This window comes from Adiantum capillus-veneris, chromosome 8 (assembly GCF_014529385.1).
Source record: "Adiantum capillus-veneris isolate H3 chromosome 8, ASM1452938v2, whole genome shotgun sequence".
NCBI classification, from domain to species: Eukaryota; Viridiplantae; Streptophyta; class Polypodiopsida; order Polypodiales; family Pteridaceae; genus Adiantum; species Adiantum capillus-veneris.
In genome coordinates this window covers 140,414,864-140,435,401 of record NC_140938.1, presented here as the reverse complement: position 1 = coordinate 140,435,401, position 20,538 = coordinate 140,414,864, and the positions used below count along the sequence as shown (strand labels likewise).

Here is a 20,538-nt window from a genome sequence, read left to right as displayed (position 1 = left end):
TGGAATGGGTAATGGTTTTGTAGTCTGCAATGTTTCCAGATACTTTTTTGTATATATGGTATCTCCAGCAGGCGCATTGCAATCGTTGGATTTGGGATGTCTAGGTGATTTTACCGAATGGGTTGACAGGCTTTTTTGTTGTATACACAGGATGTGTATAGTACTACTACGAAAGGATCTATCCTCCAGCAAAGATGTACTTGAGATTAATACGTATATGTGTTGGATTAATGTACATACAGGTGAATCTCTATGAACTTATTTGTATGACATGCATATGTTTGGAGGCCAGGTGCTGGATTCTTGGTCTCAGTATGGCGAGGAGATTTACAAGTCTGATTTATGGGAGACCTTATGCACATGGTCCCAATTGTAGATTGAAAAAGATGACTGATGAATAACTAGGGGTTTAGAGGTGATCGTGCCCGGGTTGTAGCGAGGATAACCAGGTCTTGTTTTATCTTCATTATTTATGATTGTGAGATGCACTATCTGTTCTCCAATGGCCATGGTGAACTTCAGTAATGGCATGACCATGGTGTAACAATGCGGGTCCACCAACTCGCTGCCTTTTTTTGCATGGCTATGAAGTCCATCATGTCATCACCAAAATGTCAACAGCGGTCTAATCACCCAGCTTGACGGTAAGCAGCACATGCTTGTGGTAAACGAAGGCATTTTGTGGATGGTAATATTTTGCAAAAGAAACCATTTTCCTGGTAAGAATATATTTGTTTGAATTTTCGTCCAAAATTTTTCCTTTCTCCCTCTGCTCCCAATTGCCTGTTTTAATTTGTCAACCGGTTGAAGGCTAAGCAAGCCGAGATACGTTTCTTGAAAACTAGCCACACTAGGAAGACTTGTTGGAAGTAGAAAAGGAAAAAAATAAAACAAGAAAAGCGATGCAACGACAATAAAGATCACAAAGACGGGGCCAAATTGAAGGAATCAATGTGCAAGGTTGCCTCTTTGCCAGCAAAGAATAGTGAATAACGTAAAACTGTATTGAGAATATATCAAATAACGTCCGATATGTGGGTCTGATATGCAGATTTCAGCATTGTGTCATAACAAAAGAGAAAACTGTTCTTTAGATGGATGATTTGAGCTGCTTGAATATAATTCTACATCTTAAAAACTTGTCCTTCATATTTGAGAGCTGTCATCTATCGCATAGCTATTTAGCTCGAGGATTTTTTGTGATTATAAATGAATCATTGCTAATCCCTTCACAAGGACACAATGTCACGTATAATTTCTCTTCACAACAGCATAAAGAGATTTGGAAAGTCTCGTCTAGTTATGCATAAAAAAATAATAAATGGGATTAAATTAATAACAAATAAAGTTTGCCTACTTGTTGGCGTTTTCATGGCAACTACTTTTTGCTTATGGGTTGTGATGTGCACGAAAACTAGGAATATGGTCTTTATATATTTGAATATCAATCTCTCTTTATAGAGTGAAAAGAAAAGGTTAAAAAAGTTGCAGGTAAATGTGAAAAATTCAATCAATTTAATTTATCATCGATATTTTAACATATGATTTATTTTCACTTGAAAATTCTTGTTATTATAACATATTTACATTATGAGAAAGACTCAAAAGTGCTCCATCTGGAAGATAGCCAAGTCCTGATAACAAACTCACAATCCTTAACATTTATTGTGACTTGGGACTGCACCAATGCTCTCACTCAAGTAAATTGAGAACCCTAAGGGATAGATAGAGAATTATTACTCTTTAGTTGAGGAGCTCTCAACCTAATCAAAACACTTCTTCCTATTACCCTACTCTTCATGCCCTCTCCTATTTGGCATTAGTATCGGAAAGAAAGAGCTATCTCTTAAAGACTCTTTTCTCTCACAAAGAACATATGTTAAAACACACATTTGGCTTCCATAAAGAACAGGGAGGCAAAAAAAGGCGTGAATGTGCAATATGGAAGCTCAATCAGGGAATCATGGTACCTCTCTTGTCCCTCCATCTTTTCGACCACCCATCACTCAAATTCACACAAAGCACCTTTTAAGTCTTCTAGATGTTTGACAAACAATCCTCATACCCCTAAAGAAAACTCCAAGAAGCTAATCCAACCCCACTAGCCTCTTGCAAAAGAAACCGAGCTTTCACCTTCATCTATTCATTGACACTAACACTGTCTTCATCATTAACACATTAGATAACCAGATATCCTTTTTTAAGACTAGTCACTAAAGCTACATGGAGCTAATACCATTGGTGCTTCTCAAATCTCATGTCCTCACAAAAACTACTCTCACAAAAGCCATCCCACATACATATCATGACGGATTCAAGAAAATTTTCTTATCCTATGTTACTAGTCAATTTTCTTATCCTATGTATACATTAGCAAGTCGGCCCCTATTTAAAAGTTTCTTCTTCAAACCTATGTCCGGGTGATCACTACCAATTAAGAAGGTTTGTCAATTATGGCCACTTTCGCTATGTCCTTATCAGGAGCTTCTTGTTTTTGTTTTTCCAAAAGATCATTACACTCCAATGCATATTACTAGAATGTCTAGAATTATACTTATTGTTTATATCATTAATACACAATATGCCCATTTGATTGATCATAGCTACCATGTGCAATTGTTTTATTCTTGACATCCTAGACACCATGATGCTATCCGATTGTAGAGGGAATCTCGTGAGAAGAACTTCTCATGGCTTGTCTTTACAATTGTGGCCTACCTATTCACACTAGCCTAATCACCTATGATAATCTATTATGTGTGCCCTTACCTCTATCAACACCCAATCTCTATTGTGTGCTCTTAATGTTTGATCGAGTTCTAATACAACTAGAACCAGCAAATGTGCATTGTTACATGCGTCATGAAATAACCCCTGTCTTAAACATTTGAGGTCAAAACATATTGTAATTTTTTTTCTTTGTGATTATAGATTTTCTTGGGAAATGGCTACAAGGCACAACATTTAGGGACTTTATCTCATGAATGTTTTTGAGATCACTGAAATACATCCATATGCAATCTTGTGCACCATATGTCTTTTGGCTTGGGCCTTCTCCTTTATCCATATGCCTAATAAGTGACCACATTACGAAGGTACATACCATACAATTTTGATTAAACCAAGCATCTTGGCTTATGCCTTCTCCTTTAGCCATATACTTAATGAATGACCACATTACAAAGGTACATACCATACAATTTCGATCAAAACCAAGCATCTTGTACTTTACGACAAACAAGGGTCAATGTATCATAGCTCATAATTTGAAACTTATACTATGAATCATAATTCGTAGGAATCTCCAATGAAGTACATTTTTGAAAGAATTTTCTTTAAACTCACAATGAACATAATCTATAGTTTAGGCTTTACGAACAGGTAGCTACCCCACCTAGAGACAAATGTCCACTAAATACTCTTGCATCAAATGGGTTGCTAGGTGTGCTATCAAGATATCTTGAAAATGGTTTCCCCTCCATTTCAAGAATGATTCTCTCCTCAAAACTAGAGAGACAATATATATATATATATATATATATATATATATATATATATATATAGAGAGAGAGAGAGAGAGAGAGAGAGAGAGAGAGAGAGAACAAATAAACAATGGCAAAAGTCTAGATTGAGGTAATATTTGGTGAGCATTTGCAAGGGGACACATCCTTCAAGAAAACTGGTGGAGTGGGTTTTGGATTGTGATTTGGGCTCATTTTGACCTCCATTTCCACTCCATACAATATCGTGTAAGCAATTTGATCCTTTTGTGTAGGTTTGTGACACTGCAAAGATCTACAAAATGGGGTTTTGTATTCTTTTATAAGTTCTGCTATATAGTAGATGTTGGTTTTGTGTGTTTTTTTTCCTACACAAAGCAACTTTTGCATCATTGGAGTTGGTGCCATGGATGACAACAATACAATTTTTTGCATATTGTCTATTGAGGACATATTAAATAAGGATAACTACGCACCGTAAGATTATATGATCAACATGTACTTGTTCCAAATGGGGTATGGAACATTGTGCAAGGGCACATTCAACTTCTATGGATATTGAGTCTATTGATGATAGTGTCCACTTTTGTGTAGACATGATTGGGATAGGAGATAAGTGCATGCTCATGCATTGATTGTGTTTTAAGCGTTCTAACACTTCTTACACTCTCTCAAAAAAAATAACAAAATAATAATGGGATGTAGTAGCTGTTTTGTCGCAAGCCACGAGGAGGTCAAAGTAGCTTATCGGCATAAGAAGTTAGAATTGAAGATTATACAAGAGGACGACAACAATTCACATATGGAGACTATTCTTGATTGGTTGCGAAATTCTCATCAAACTTGTGGTATAGAGAAAACAATTTTCATGCTCTTGTATCTACATTATTGCAAGAGGGGAGGGGGGATCATTTTAATATGTAAATACGACATGAGAGTTCAGCAAAAGGAATTTTTAAAATTCTTATTATGTAGTCTTTTAATATACAAAAGGGATTCATCTAAAGGGTGTAGTTATAGATTGAATAGGAGAGGAGTTTTTTTAATTCCATATTATGTAGTGTTTTAATATACAAGAGGGATTCATTGAAAGGGTGTAGTTATAGATTGAATAGGGAAGGGGGTGTTTTATTCATGAAAAAATTATAAATGGGTTTCAATTTTAGGTTTTAAAGATAAGGCTAGGGTGGATTAGGGTTAGATGCATTCATGATTAGTCATACTAGATGTAATAACACTAATACACTTTACAAGATCTGGAACGCAAAGTAGACTTTGATTAACTCAACTCATGGAAGTGCATACAAGCTAGCCCTTGTATAGAGCTTGGGAGAGGTTTTGAGTGACGTAGCCCTTGTATAGAGCTTGAGAGGTTTTGAGTGACGTCATCTATGATGTCTCACAAGCGTTGATGGCCCATCCTCATGTTCCTAGACTCACATGGATCATGGTGTTGACCTCATTAATATGTGGTGCATGTATCATCTATGATGTCTCACAAGTGTTGATGGGCCATCCTCATGTTCCTAGACTCACATGGATCATGGTGTTGACCTCATTAATATGTGGTGCATGTATCATGTGTTCGGAGTTAAAGTGAGTACCCATGGCTAGGATTATGATTCATCTAGGATGTGATTCACTGATACATCTAGGATGCTCTTTTGATTCACCTCTCTAGGTTCACAAGGTGATTACTTAGTGCCTAGGTTCAACTAATGCCTAATTGTACACTTAATCATTCATTTGATTGTGCTTGGATCTTCATGTTTGATTGACCTTCTTCGTGTTGTTGTCTTGGAGTCTTGATTCATCCTTGTCGTCATCATCTTAATCTTGATCTTTGTGGTTCTCTTTATGTTGATGTAGCATCTTCATGGTTGTCTTGGTCATTTGATCTTATCGTTCATGGCCGTAGTTTGACATAACCCTTTTAGTCCTCCCTAAATCTCCTCCCCTTGAGCTTGGCCTCGGAGTTAGCTCATGATAAAATCACCTTCTAGTGAGTGCTAGTGCCTTAATAGGCATATCATGCCCTGCATAGCGGAATGGGATTTGGTGGTCTTGTCTTGTGTGTTAATATCCTCAAGAAAGGTCTTACTTGAATCTTGCAGGGCAATGTCTAAATCTCCGAGGCATACAATTACAACATCAACTTGAAATAGGAGAGCATACATAGCATGTAATTGCGTTACAAGGCTTATAAGTTCTGTAGTGTTCATGATGTACTTGGCAAGGATTAAGGCTCTAGAAATAGAGCATACAATATTGGTTTGCACAAAGAAAATAAAGCTTTTTTCTAAAATTTCATGTGAAAGTACCCTTACGAATTTGGAGGTGAGAGGCGGTAAAAAGAAATTTCGAATCAAGTCAAAGTGGTGATTGCTTGGAAGACAATCACTTGAGAAGCACGGGTTGTTTTGTACCAACAATCTAAGAGGGATTGGATGCCTTTTTGAATACGAGCCTTATGCGAGAGTTGAGGTTTAATAGGATTTGGACCAGGCAAGGTGGGCTTCCTCCAGCAACCTAAGGGCGCCGTATTGGTGAGCAGACAAGAATATACGGCTTGTTCATTGTAGGTTCAATAGTGAAGAATTGGGTGGTGGTTGCACAGGCAGTCGGGGATGTAGGTGAAGCTAGGTGCCGAGAGTAGGAAGAGAGCAATATGGCAGGGTGGCTTGTGACACTTGACGGAGAGCAAAAAGTGAAGCTTGCAAGATGAGTAGAGATGATGAGCTCAAAGCCTATCACAATTGAGCAAGGAGCATAGATCCAAGAATGGAAGGGCTATATCCCAAGGCATAGATCACTCAAAGCAGACCAAGGCTACATCCTCATGGTATGTCCTCTCCATCGACCACAAGAAGCAGCCTGCGGTTGCGTGACAAAAATTTGTCTAAGTCTACAACCAATGTCTAGCCTTGCGAAAAGCTAGAGGGCCTTTTCAAGGAGGGCTTGATGGATGAAGGGGAGGAGATTGACCCTTGGAAAAATCCTAGCAACTCTTGGAGGAAGACAAGAATCCCTATGAAAGTCATGGTGTGAAGCCCAACAATTGAGATGCACAAAAAGATAATTTTGTTGTGAATGAAGGCGGAAATGGGAAAACATTTCAAGCAAGCCATGAAAATATACTGCCATTGCCATATGTGGAGGTTTTTTGCCGGATGGACAGCTTGCATGACAATGTAGAGCGAGCAAGGAGTGCCCAAATCACTTCCATTTTGAGCTTGTTAGGTGGCGGATAGAGAGGCACCTCAAAAGAGAGCAAGGCTTGGATGTACAGATCCCATTACAAAAGGCAGGCCGTGATTTGAATGTGCCAATGGGTTCAAGAGGCAAAGCACCCGAAACACGGCATGACAAGCATCAACGATAAAAGAGCACGGAGGCATGTTTTGCAAACAAAGAAAGAAAATGGTCATTGAATGTGCAGACGTCTGAGAAACTCCATCCCTTGCCAGTGGAGAAAAAATGGGATAAGTTGAATGCTGAGTTTAGAACAATGCCCCAAGATGAATTTGTTAACAAGATTGTGGAGGACAGCATGAAAGCCTACCATTCCAGTGTTGCAACGCCTTGCCCGCAGCCAAAAGCAAACCGACGAAGGTATGAGAAGCATGTAAATTGCTCTACAACTCTTTCTCCAATTTTGTTGTTTGGCTTATTTCTTTTGTTTATGTTTGCCTATCACTACTCCTTTTTTGTGGGCATAGCACCTCATTGTACTTTGTTTTCATTTTTTGTCCTAGGCTTCATTGTGGCTAAGTTTGCTGTGCATCTCTAGCGCTATCATAAAAAATTAATATGCAGACCTTTGTATCTACGTATGCTTGTGTGTGTGTGTGTGCATGCATGCATGCATGCGTGTGGTGTGGTTGTGTAAGAGTATATATTGGAACCTAGTTTAACACACACTATAGGGAAATTGACAATGTTGTAGTGTTTATTGAATACAGTGCATGATGGATCTTATGGTTATATCAACATGTGGATGACTATCATTAGTCTATACCTTGCATTTCCCTTTCCTCACTTCCCCTTAAAGGAGAATCTAGGCATGTCTTGGATTCAACTAGATATATTTATTGGTTGTATAACAGTCGTAGGCTTCACATACAAAGTTTGCAATTGTGTTTCCAGATAATATTGTGTTAAGTCTTTCTATCTTCTATGGTGCACATGCCCTATCAACTACCTCATTTTTGTTATCTGTACTAGATGGCCATGTGAGCTAGTGTATGTTAACTAATTACGCGCTCTTGTGAGCCATAAACTGTTGTAATGGGATGTGGAGTTATGGTGCCAACAATTACCTTGTAAACAAGGTGAGAAGTCCCAAAGGCATGCTACACATGCGAAAGTAGAAGATATGCCAAGCCATTAAATCTAGAGAACCTTCTATGTTGTTAGGTCTTCCCATGGTATCTAATATATAAAATGGGAATGGATGATCAAAATTTGAAGGTAACCATTTGCTTCATTAGTGCCTAGTTGCATTGTGGTGATTGTTTATCTTGTATGACACGACCCTAGTTCATGTCTAAAAGGACTTTCCAAGGTTAGAATACTTCCACATGAGATTTTTGAAACCATTTCGAAATTATTCCCCAAACAGGAAAAGGAACCATCATCACTTTCACACGTGTTTGGGTTTAGTGGCTATAACCTCTAATAGCAACTCACTTTATGCCCACTATGAGCATCTTGGATTGATATTCTAAAGCTAGAATCATGTTGTGCTCGGAAAGAACTTTCATTTGATACCCATATTGATATTTATTTTTGCTAGGAGTTTTCCAAAGAAGGAAGGTTCTAGAAGCTTTTAGACGATTCCAAGAGGAGGATTCTAAAGCGACAAGTGGAAGGACACTTGTAAGGACATTGCCTGCTCAGGGATTTCCATGGAGCATGACAGATTTGTCTTCAAATCTTGGGCCTCATATGCCTATTATCCTAGTATCTAGAAGGGGTGTTGTATCTATTGCGCAGGTCCCCAAACTTTGTGGCTTAGTCATAGAACTAAAGAGAAAGTTAAGCATCGGCGAGAGCTCATTAGTAGCCCCACTAGATGGTTCCTATGGAGGGCATTTCTAGCATCATAATCCCCACTAGGAACTCTAGTTGGAGTTCTCTCTCTGGCTCTCTCCTCTAGACATACATCTATTTTATGCTTCTTTCAGTGCTAGGCTGCATTGTGATAGAATCTAACTAGAGCTATGACAAAAACACGGCATGCAAATTTTTGTATGGATGTATAATCATGTGTGTGTGTGTCCATGCATGCTTAGTGTGCGTTTGAGAGAGCATATATTGGAACCTAGTTATACACCCACTATTGAGCACTTGGAAATGTTAGTGGAGATGTCATAGTATTTAGTAAATACCATGCATGATGGAGAAAATATTCAAACCTAGTTATACACCCGCTATTGAGTACTTGGAAATGTTAGAGGAGATGTCGTAGTATTTAGTAAATACCATGCATGATGAAGTTGATGGTCATATGGACATGTGGATGACTACCATGATTCTATACCTTCTTGCACTTTCCTTTAATGGTGAATGTAAGCATGGGGCTTGATTTTCAATGTCGAAAATCGGGTAATTTTTGGTGAATACCCTAGATTTTGACACAATCTCTGCTTGTTTGCCTTGTGTTTCCTTGAAATATATGGTCAAGAAAATGGTTTTTTGCAACACTAAACATTTGTTGGATTCACCTAGGTTTATTTCCTAGACCCTGCAAACATGCACACTTCACATTGTGAGGTTTTTGCTCGAGTTATGATCAGTTGAAAATGCATTAATTCTTCTACCATACAAGGTACGCATGCCCTATCAACTACCCTATCTTTGTGCTAACTTTCATGTCTCTTTTAGTGATCCCCTTCATCCTGGCTGAGTCTAGCTTGCATGTCTAGAGCCATGACTAAAACTTAGTATGCAGATCTTTATATTGATGTATGCTCGCCTATATGTTAATACCTAGTTCTACACCAACTATTGGGCCAAGATGATGCTAGATTAATGGTTGTTGTGGTATTTAGTCAAACTACACAAGATAGAGCCAATGGCTACATTGACTTGTGTATGACTACCAGGGGTTCACACTTTGCACTTCCCTTCTTTAAAGGTGAATCCCAACATATCCTGGATTCACCTAGGTCAATTTCGTAGTTTGACATGTATAATTTTGTGTTTGCATATGGTGTGTTTGTTTGCCTTGAGCTATTGTGGATTATGCATACTTCTCGTGTTTGCTATAGGGCTACTTTGCTTGCTTCTAGGTTTCCTTGTTTGCATGTTGTTTTACTTGACCATTTATGTCCATCTCAGACGTCTTTGCTGGTTCAAAGTTTTCCTCATGTTCTCAAAGTGGTCCATGGATGCCTAATTGCTTGCCTCTCCCTTATTCATTGCCAGCATTTGCCTACTGGTGTCTACTTATCCGTGGCTGCCCTTGTTCCCGTGCTTGTGTCTCTCGATGGCCCCGTTTACTTGCCCTTGTTTATTTCCTCAGAATGATCGGGGTGATCCATGTGACCATTAACGACCACATCCGTCTATCTTTGCTCATTTGTTGCCCGTGTTTGTCTATCCTTGTCTATTTTGTTGGAGTGGCCCATGTCTAGGTGTCCATGGCTCAAGCCCATCCGTGTCTACTTAGCAGCACTCGCATGCCCATCCTTGTCTACTTGAATGCCTATGTCCCTCGGTCTTTACCTGTCCTCAAGGCCACACATTGGTCTATGGCTACCTTTGTTTGCTCCACCCTTGTTCACATTGAGAATGATCCGTATCTACTTGAACGCTTATGTCCCTCTACAGATCTTTGTTTATTCATAGCTATCCTCAAGGTCATGTAGTGGTTTGTGGCTACCTTGGTTTGCCTGATCTTGTTCATACAGATCCACCCTCAAGGCTAGGTAGTGGTATATGGCTACCTCCGTTTGCCCATTCGTGTTCATCCAGAGTCATTGAGGAGGCTACGCAGTGGTTTGTGTCTACTTGAATGCCCACATTCGTTTGACGTTGTCTATTTCCTCGAAGTGGCTCATGTCTACTTATCCGTTGGCTTTTGCTTGTCCTTGTCTACTTAGTGTCGATGCCAGCACTCGCATGCTCGTCCTTGTCTACTTGAATTCCTATGTCCCCTCAAGCTTGCCTGTCCTCCTCAAGGCCATAGAGTGGTCTATGGCTACCTCTTTGCCCTTGTTCACACCCTGAGCCGTTGAAGAGTTCTCGGTGTGGTCCATGTCTACTTGAAGACATATGGCCCTCTAGAGGTATTTTAATTCAAAGCCATGTGCAAAGCCACATAATGGTTTGTGGCTACCTCTGTTTTCCTTTCCTTGCTCATCTAGAGCCATCCTCAAGGCCACACAATGGTCTGTGGCTACCTTTGTTTGCCTGCCCATGTTCATCCATAGATGTTGAGGAGGCCACACAATGGTTTGTGTCTACTTGAATGCCTACATTCACCCGACCTTCTCTATTTCCTTGGAGCAGCTTATGTCTACTTGTCCATGGCTTTTGCCCGTGCTTGTCTGCTTAGCGTCAACGCCAACACTCACGTGACCTTGTCTATTTCCTTGGAGTGGCTCGTATCTACTAGTCTATAGCTTCTGCCCATCCTTGTCTACTTAGCGTCGATGCCAACGCTTGCGTGCTCATCCTTGTCTACTTGAATGCCTATGTCTGGTCTTTGCGATTTAGACACTACCTTGCAAGATCTAGGTAAGACCTTTTTCGAGGATATTCACACACAAGTCAAGAGCACCAAAGCCCATTCGGTTATAAAGGGCGTGATATGCCTATTAAGGCACTAGCACTCACTAGAAGGTCATGAGCTACCTCCGAGGCCAAGCTCAAGGGGAGGAGGTTTGGGGACTAAAAGGGTTATGTCAAGCTATGGCCATGAACGAGAAGATCAAATGACCAAGATAACCATGAAGATGCTACATCAACATAAAGAGAACCACAAAGATCAAGATCAAGATGACGACGACAAGGATGAATCATGTAATGGAAATGGCCTATGAACTTTGAGAATAACGGAATTAAGAGTAAGCATTTTTGTGAGATTACTTTGAGAATATAGAGGGTGAACTTAATTGATGGTAGCAACATAAACATAGTACTTAATTAACTTGGCATGAACAATCCTTTTGCAAGAGAGAGTATTAAAGAACATGACAATAGTTGAGGACCAGATTTACTTGGAGCCATTCCCCCCTCCAAAAGGCGTTTGTATTATAGATTCTCCCATCAAGAGAGACTTGGTACAATACAATCTTTGTGTTCCTTGTGACCTAGGTGATGCAATGAAGATGGAAAGCTTCATGCATCATGAGAATAACATAAAATTTACAAAAAGCATTAACTATCCCAAGCCTCAGTCCCAAGGCCTCAAACACCTTCGAAGGTAGATAGAGCTAGCGGGAAATGAGGGTAGGAAAGAGGAAGAAGAATCATTCATAGGAGAAAGAAATAGTTCCTCACTTATCATCAATCTTCTTGCTTAGCATAGCATAATAGCATAGTGATGAAGATGAAGAAGATGGCAAGCTTAAGCATTGAAGCATGGCTCTTGGTTGGATCTGCATTCCATAGCCAAGAGTGTTGGTGTAGGCTCTCAACTTTTCAACAAGCTTGGAGAAGGAGATGGAGCTCTTGCACTTTGCACTTCACACAATGAAAGTGTATGTGTGTGTGTGTGTGTGTGTGTGGGAGAGTGTACCCCCTCTCATGCTTGGTCCACCCTCTCTCTCTCTCTTTTGTATTATTTAATTATATCATTTGGACACGTGTCCTCCTTTTTTTCTTTGAGAGAAAGAATTTAATTATTTATTTTTATGCATCTAAATTCTCAATGGACCCCTTTAATGCCTATCCAATAGGATTCAAGCACATCATGAGGGCCAAACGGGGAGGATTTTGACATGTGTCTTTTCAGCTATTTAAGATATCATGTTTGAATTGAACACTTCAAGAACCTTAGTCATTTAAGCATGAAAATCGTTTATGCCTCTTGAGAGATCATGTTTGAATTGAACACTTCAAGAACCTTAGTCATTTAAGCATGAAAATCGTTTATGCCTCTTGAGAGATCATGTTTGAATTGAACACTTCAAGAACCTTAGTCATTTAAGCATGAGAAGCATCTCAAGCTTGGGCAAGAATCCCACAAACACCTTAAGCACCTTAGTTAGCAAGCACGACAAGCACCTCATGCTTGGGTAGGATTCCGACCTCAAGGTGAGCCCTAGTTTGCTTAAGGTCAAAGGACTCTTTAACACTAACTTTTGGAGGTCATTAATGAAGTTAATCCTAAGGTCTTTAAGCTCCATAAGGTAGCATTTCTCTTTAACAAACCATCTCTCATTTGGACCCCTTTAACCTTGGCCCCGTGTTTACAGATCCATAAGCACATGTCTATATTCTAACCCTTGTTCTTGTTTATTCTCCCACATTAAATGATCAGTTTAATATGAGAAAATCATTGGGTTGGTTAGATATTAGATTTTATGACATTACCTCTCTCTTGAAATCATAGTGGTCCTCGACTATGAGGTGGAAGAGATAAAGTCTCACTCATTAGTCTACGTTTCCTTGCGGCTAGAGGATCCCTTTTTACCCTACGATACATCATTCCAGAATGGATGACTAGTCCATTTTGTGCTTGGGAGATGTAGCTGCCGCAAGCATATTTGCTCTTTAGTCCATATCATACTCCCAAAGTAGAGTGACAAGTTCTACTTGGTGTTTGAATGACCTCGTCATCATAAACATGATTCTAAGCATGCATACTATAAATTTGTGCACAAAAGAGGATTAGTCTTATAAGACAAAAACATTGTTAATTTAGAAAGCATTTACATTTGCTTACTCTAGTGTAGCATTGTAAGCATTGACAAGGTTCATACTATCCTTAAGCTATATTCCTTGCATCTATCTAGCATCTTCAAAATGATACTTTTTAAATTTAATAAGATACCGTTGGATAATCTTACCATGTCTTAGTACCTTGTCTTCATGTCGAAGAATCGATTCGGATTGCAACACCTCTTCTTGATCTTCGATCTCTGGCGGATCCTCAATTATTGGTTCTTTTGGTGGCTCGCCTTTGTAAGGCTTGAGTAGGCTCACATGGATAGCATTATGAATGAGCCAATGGTTGGGCAACTTTAACCAATAAGCCGTCTCATTGATTGGCCTAAGATTTTTTTTAATAAAAAGGACCATAGTATCTTTTTGATAGTTTAGCATAATAGTCTTGGTGGTCCGTAGGATTCTTGCCCTTAGTATGTTTTAGATGAGCCTTGAGAAAATTTAGCAAGACCCAATCATTTTCCTTAAAGGCTCATGCTATTATGTGCTTATTAGCAACAACCCTTTTTGCCTTTGCTGTGAGATGGATATAACCTTTTTAATCTTTGGAAAAGATTCTTGTAAGTCTCGGCTATATTCATCAACAATGGAGATCTTCCCATGTACTTTAAGCAGTAAGGGACTTTTGGATCTTTCCTCTTTATCCTCGAAATGTACTTTCCCCATAGAAGTATGTACAATGTCATTGTACGTATACTCTATAAGAGGTAGTACTTCTCTCATTGAGAACGTTGATCTTCTTTTATAACATAGGCTTTTAGTAGATCAAGAATCATTAGATTAGTTATTTCACTTTGGTCATCCGTTTGTGGATAGGCCAAAAGAGAAATTTAATCTAATTCCTATATTCTCAAAGAGACCCTTCCAGAAACTACTGGTCATTCTAGGATTTGTCTGACACTATGAATGTTGGCAAGCCATGATACTTGAAAATTTGAGATCTAAAGAGGGTTGCCGTTTGATGTGCCTTAATAGTCTTTTTGACAGACATAGAGTTTGTTTTCTTGCTAAGCCTGTCGAATGAAACAATCCAAGTTGCTTCCCTCGGTCAAATTTTGACTTTTAGAATTGCATTTTTACTCCTCGAAAAGTAGATTATAGAATCCTTCTTTGCCCCACATAATGAGAAGTATCTCTAATGCAAAGGCTGTAATTACGTACTTAAAGTCTCGGATAGTAGCATACTCATCTATCATAAAAGATAGATCATTGTGAGTTGCTACAGACACCACATTTACCCTTGGCCGTCGTGAAAGTGCATCAATCACTTGATTATGCTTGCCAGCAATGTGAGCAATATGAAATTTAAATTGCGAAAGAAAATTCTTCCACCTGATTTGTTTATCAGAGAGCTTGGTTGTGTAATGAAGGTCTTGAGGCTTTGTGATCCATTTATAGGATGAATGGAGCCCCCAAGAGATAGTGCTTCCATGTGTCTAGGACATGTAGAACAACTAAAAGCTCTTTTTCGTATATGCCCAAGACCTGTTCATCGGCATTGAGCCTTCGGCTCTCATATGCTATGGCATGCCCTTCTTGAAGCAAAACTGCTCCAAGGCAATCACCACAAGTATCACATTGGACTTCAAATGGCTTTGAGAGATCCAGAAGCATAAGGATTGGTTGGGAGGTAAGCTTCTCTTTGAGCTTGTCAAAAGCATTTTGTTCTTTAGCAGTCCATGAGTACTTAACGTTCTTCTTTGTTAAGTCATGCAATAGTCCTGCTATTTGAGAGAATTTTGCTATGAAGCATCTATAGTATGCACACATACCAATAAAGCTTCTAAGCTCATGTAGATTCCTTGGATTAGGCCATGCTTTTATTACCTCCAACTTTGATGGATCCATACGGATACCATCTTGAGAGATAATGTAACCTAAATATTGAATCTCTTGTAGGAAAAAAAATCACTTTTCTTTTGATTAATGAAAAGCTTATTCTCTCTCACAACTTGAAAGATTACCTGGAGGTGTCACTTGTACTCCTCAAGAGAATTTGAGTGGCCTGAAGATTTTTGTCCATCGTGAGTTTGAATGCGGATGAGCATTTGTCAAGCCAAAACTTGTAACTTATCAAATAGATCTTCTACCCGTGGCATGGGAAATCTTTTTTTTTTATAGTGATCCTATTTATTGCTCTATAGTTGACACACATGTGATATGTGCCATCTTTCTTTTGCATTAAAAGTACTGGTGAACAGAATGGAGAGGAGCTAGGCCTCACCATCCCTTTTTCCACCAATTCATGCACTTGCCTCATGATCTCCTCTTGTTGAGCTTGTGAAACTCAATAAGGAAATTTATTAGGCGGTGAGCTTCCTAGGAGAAGCTCTATTGCATGGTCATTATCCCCTCGTTTTGGAGGTAGCTCACTAGGATGTCATCAATGAAAACATCTTAGAATCCATTTAGGAAATTAGACAACTCTAATTCCTCTTGATTCCCTTTATTGCTACTTGTGGAAACATTAGAAACATTTACAGATTCTCTAACAAAAATTATATATGCAAAAATAGAGCTTTTCATTGACTTATCAAAAGCAAGCATATTTACCAGGGATATGGTGTTCCCCAACTCATTAGCATCTATGTACATGCTCTTTTCCCTGCAAGGGTCAAGTAGATTCTCCTTTCAAGAAACTTCATGTTGGCAGCCATGCGGTTGAACCATGGTGCCCCTAGGATAATATCCTCATGTTGAAGGAGAGATGCAAAAGTCTTCTTTGTTGATATAGCTTTGGACATGAAGCCTCAAAGTCCCACTCAAGGGAGTAACAGAGGCTTGTTGTCCCCTTGAAAGCTCCATCAACAACCAGTTACAGTATCTCCCATCTAGAAACCTTGAATGCCCAACTTAGTGGCCAACTTCGTCGATATAATTTGTGAGTAGAGCCAGGGTCAAACAAGATGAAGGCATCATGCTCCCTTACTTTTCCCCAAGCATAGGAGAGGGATGAGCCTTTGCAATGAGTATCCTCTTTTGGAGCTTCAACCATGGAAGCTCTAGGAGTGTCATTGCGTACATTTCTTTTGGTGCAAGAACGATAACCATGTCCTTGCTCTCCACACTTAAAGCATTTATGGTCTTTATGAAAGGCCTCTAATTCTTCGAGAGAGAGCTTATTTTTACCTTTGTAAGCTCCTTTCTCCTTGGCCTCGTTGGTGTTAGTGTTGGTGTTGCCTTGGGAAGAGTTTTGAACATTGCTCTTCCCTTTAGCTTCATTTCGATCCTTGTTTTCCATGGGCTTGAAATTTCTTCTCGCCCCTTGTTGGAAATTGATCCTTGAAGCAAGCATAGTGTGGTGGATGACTTCGGTGATAGTGCTAGGCCATTGTGAGTTGACATACTCGGCCATTTCTTCAGGTAATCCCGCACAAAATTGTTGCTTTTGTTTGGCAAAGTCTATCCTTTGAAAGATTGTAGCTTTGAGATGTAAATCCCAAAACTTGTCTAGATATTTGTGGATAGACTCGTTGAAGAATAGCTTCAAGCTCCACCATTCGGTAAGCACTTTGTCCTTTGCATCGCTTGCAAAGGAATTGCTTCATTTCCATGTCTTTGGGGCCTCACTGTTGTCACGAAGACTAGCCCACCATTAACGAGCAGATTTTTGGAAATGCATAGCTACATGACATAGCTTAGAGGACTCTGTGAAGCCCTCGTCTCCAAAGGCCGCATCAAATTGCTGAATGAAGGCCAATACTTTGTGGTAGCACCAAAGGTGCCATCATAGGAGAGAGAAGAGATACTCTTTCATGAGGAAGGTCAATCAAACATGACGATCCAAACACAACCAAATAAATGATCAAGTGTACAACAAGGCATTAGTTGAACCTATGCACTAAGTGATCACCTTGTGAACCTAGAGAGATGAATCGAATAGTCTCCTAGATGTATCAGTGAATCACTTCCTAAATGAATCATAATCCTAGCCATAGGTACTTACCCTACTTCCCAAACACATGATACATGCACCACATATTAATGAGGTCAACGCCATAGTCCATGTGAGTGTAGGAACATGAGGATGGGCCATTAATGCTTGTGAGACATCACAGATGATGTCACTCAAAATCTCTCCCAAGCTCTATACAAGGGCTAGCACTTCCATGAGTTGAGTTAATCAAAGTCTACTTTGCATTCAAGCTCTTGTAAAGTGTATTAGTGTTATTATATCTAGTATACCTAATCATGAATGCGTCTAACCCTAATCTACCCCAGCCTAATCTTAACAAAACCTAAAATTGAAATCCCATTATCTATAAATTTTTCATGAATAGAACATCCCCTTCCCTATTCAATCTATAACTACATTCTTTAAATGAACCCCTTTTGTATATTAAAACACTATAATATGGATTTTGAAAACTCCTCTCCTATTCAACCTATAACTACACCCTTTAAATGATTCCCTTCTGTATATTAAAACACTATAAAATAAGAATTTTAAAAATTCCTTTTGTTGAACTCATGATGTATGAGGTTGAGCAACTAAAGAGTAGTAATTTTCTATCTAGCCCTCAAGGTTCTCAATTTACGTGAATGATAGCTTTGGTAAAGTCCGAAGTCACAATTCAAGACTTGGCTATGCTCCAAATGGAGCATTTTGAGTCTCTCATAATGAAAATTTATTACAATGACAAGAAAATTTCAAGTAAAAAATAAATGATATGATCAACGATAAGCTAAAATTGATTGAATAGTATTAAACTTTGTCCTCAACTCAAATTTTCACATCTACGTTTGACTTCTTAAACCTTCGCTTTTCATGTGTATAGAACTTTATAAAGAGAAATTGATATTCAAATATAAAAAGACCATATTCTCAAGCCCAGTGTCCATGCACATTACAAACTATAAGCAAAATTCCTTTGCCTTGAAAACGCCAACAAGTAGGCAAACTTTATTTGTATATTAATCTAATCCCATTTATTAAATTTTTATGCATAACTAGACAAGACTTTTCAGTTCTCTTTATGCTGTTGTGAAAATAAATTATCAATGCCAAATTGTGTCCTTGTTAAGGGATTAGCAAATGATCCATTGATAGTCACGCAGATTCAAGTAGCTCAAAATATCTAAAGAATCACTACAACCTGAGCGCGATCACCTCTGAACCCCCGTTATTCATCAGTCATCTTTTTCAATCTACAATTGAGACCATGCACATAAAGTCTCCCAGAAATCGGCCTTGTAAATCTCCTCAGCATACCCGTCTCCTACGCTGTGGCGTCACAGTCGGTGGTCGGCTCTTTCCGCCACCAGCCACTGCCAACAGCCTGTCTGCCTCCAAGGGCCATTACCTATTATATTTACAACATTTAAGCAGAAATACCACCTAAGAATCCAGCACCTGGCCTTCACACATATGCTGTATGTACATTGATCATATGCTGTATTGGAATTGGGGATAAGTTCATAAAAATTCACCTGTATGTACATTGATCTAACACATATACAGTCGTATATGTATTAATCTCAAGTACATCTTTGCTGGAGGATGGATCCTTTCGTAGTAGTACTACACACATCCTGTGTATACAAACACAAAAGCCAGTCAACCCATTTGGTAAAATCACCTCTTGTTCCTGCTATAATGAGGGAAAAATGTTCTCAAATATACAAAACTGCCCGTAGGAGATGGGAGCCACTATAAGCAGCATCAAAACATGTCCTTAATCCACACTCAGATTGTCAGTCCTTTTCGTAACACGTCCTTAATCCACTCTCAAATTGTCAGTCCTTTTAACGGCTGTACAACCACCAATCCTGGACTGAAGATTGGCAGCCAGGTTGTCTCTTCTCACCTCTTCCTGCTGCTTCGCTGCCATATCTTTAAGTTTGACTATCCCCCGATTTAACTCATCTTGCCCAACCAAAACCACCCATGGTATGCCATCCTTCTCTGACGCATCTGAAAGCTGCTTTGTAATCTTTTCTGGAGCCACGCATCTAAATTCAGTTGCCATTTCCAGTTCCCATAGCTCACTAGCAATGCTAATAGCCACATTCCAAAGTGATTCCCCAATTCCAAGCACCAAAACTTGCGTTTGAGTCTTCCGAACAGAAAGCTGTAAAAGCAAACCATGTCCGGCTAAGAGAATACTTGGACAACAACTGAAATCACAAGCTTCAAGACACTGCCAGGAAAAAATGCAAGTTCCTTTAGAATCCTCACATGGCTAGATTGCTCCTCCATGATTGCAAATACTCGTTCAATACCCAAACTCATCCCAACAGATGGCACTTGCACTCCGCTGAACATGCCCACCAAGTCATCATACCTACCCCCAGCAGCAATTGATCCTATCTGCAGTCTCAAAGGTAACGACTTATGAGCGCCATGAAGTGTTTTTACCAGAAAAAATAAAAGCAGAACCAAAGAGCATTTAATTTGTGTTACTACCGATATGTGCTTGTGGAACTTAATGCAAGCACATAAGAACAGACAATCAATTTTGTATTACTGTGTGAACACATGCATGCGTGTGTGTGTGTGTGTGTGTGTGTGTGTGTTGGGTGGGGGGGGGGTGTTTTAAATAGATTACTTGAGACACAAAAGAACACCATGTTCAAAAGACAACTGGATCCAAACAAAAAGATATAATATGCACAAAAACATTTTTGTATTCAAAGTTTTAAATAGATTACTTGAGACACAAAAGAACACCATGTTCAAATGACAACTGGATCCAAACAAAAAGATATCATATGCACAAAACCATTTTGTACTCCAAGCATTTCTGTACATTTTTGCCAGAATGAATGGAACCACCTTGGAAAGAGTGAACCAATACCTTTTCACATAATCTGTGACTCGCTCGTGCTCTTTCTAGGAAAACCCATCCCAATTATCTCTGAAGCCTTTCTCAAAATATAGAGACAAAAAAATTCCTTGGAAAACTCAGCCTTGAATTGAATCCAGGTCTTTTCTTGAGTTCCTTGTAAAGCTTTGGTATTACAACAAGTACTTGCAGTCCCTTGAGGTGCTTGGTCACATGCTCATCTTCGACTCTTCTGAGAGACTGCTAGTTGCAAAGGCAACTTCGAACTGTCGAATGAAAGAGGTAGCTTTCTAGACATTTTCACTTCCGTCAAAAGTATCAAACTTGACTGGAGTTTTCTCAAGTCGAGAGACCTT

General features: G+C 39.2%; 1 protein-coding gene across 1 annotated transcript; it reads right to left on the bottom strand.

The window, feature by feature from the left end:
• Window positions 1–18,290: 18,290 nt before the first annotated feature.
• LOC147453067 (histidine--tRNA ligase, cytoplasmic-like) lies at window positions 18,291–19,847 on the bottom strand. Its single transcript, XM_086519080.1, has 4 exons — window positions 19,576–19,847; window positions 19,205–19,468; window positions 18,828–18,929; window positions 18,291–18,700 (listed from the first exon to the last, which is right to left on the bottom strand). The coding sequence occupies exons 1-3, from the start codon at window positions 19,660–19,662 to the stop codon at window positions 18,876–18,878; spliced, it is 405 nt and encodes a 134-aa protein (XP_086375206.1). The 5' UTR covers window positions 19,663–19,847; the 3' UTR covers window positions 18,291–18,700; window positions 18,828–18,875.
• Between the last annotated feature and the right edge of the window lie 691 nt (window positions 19,848–20,538).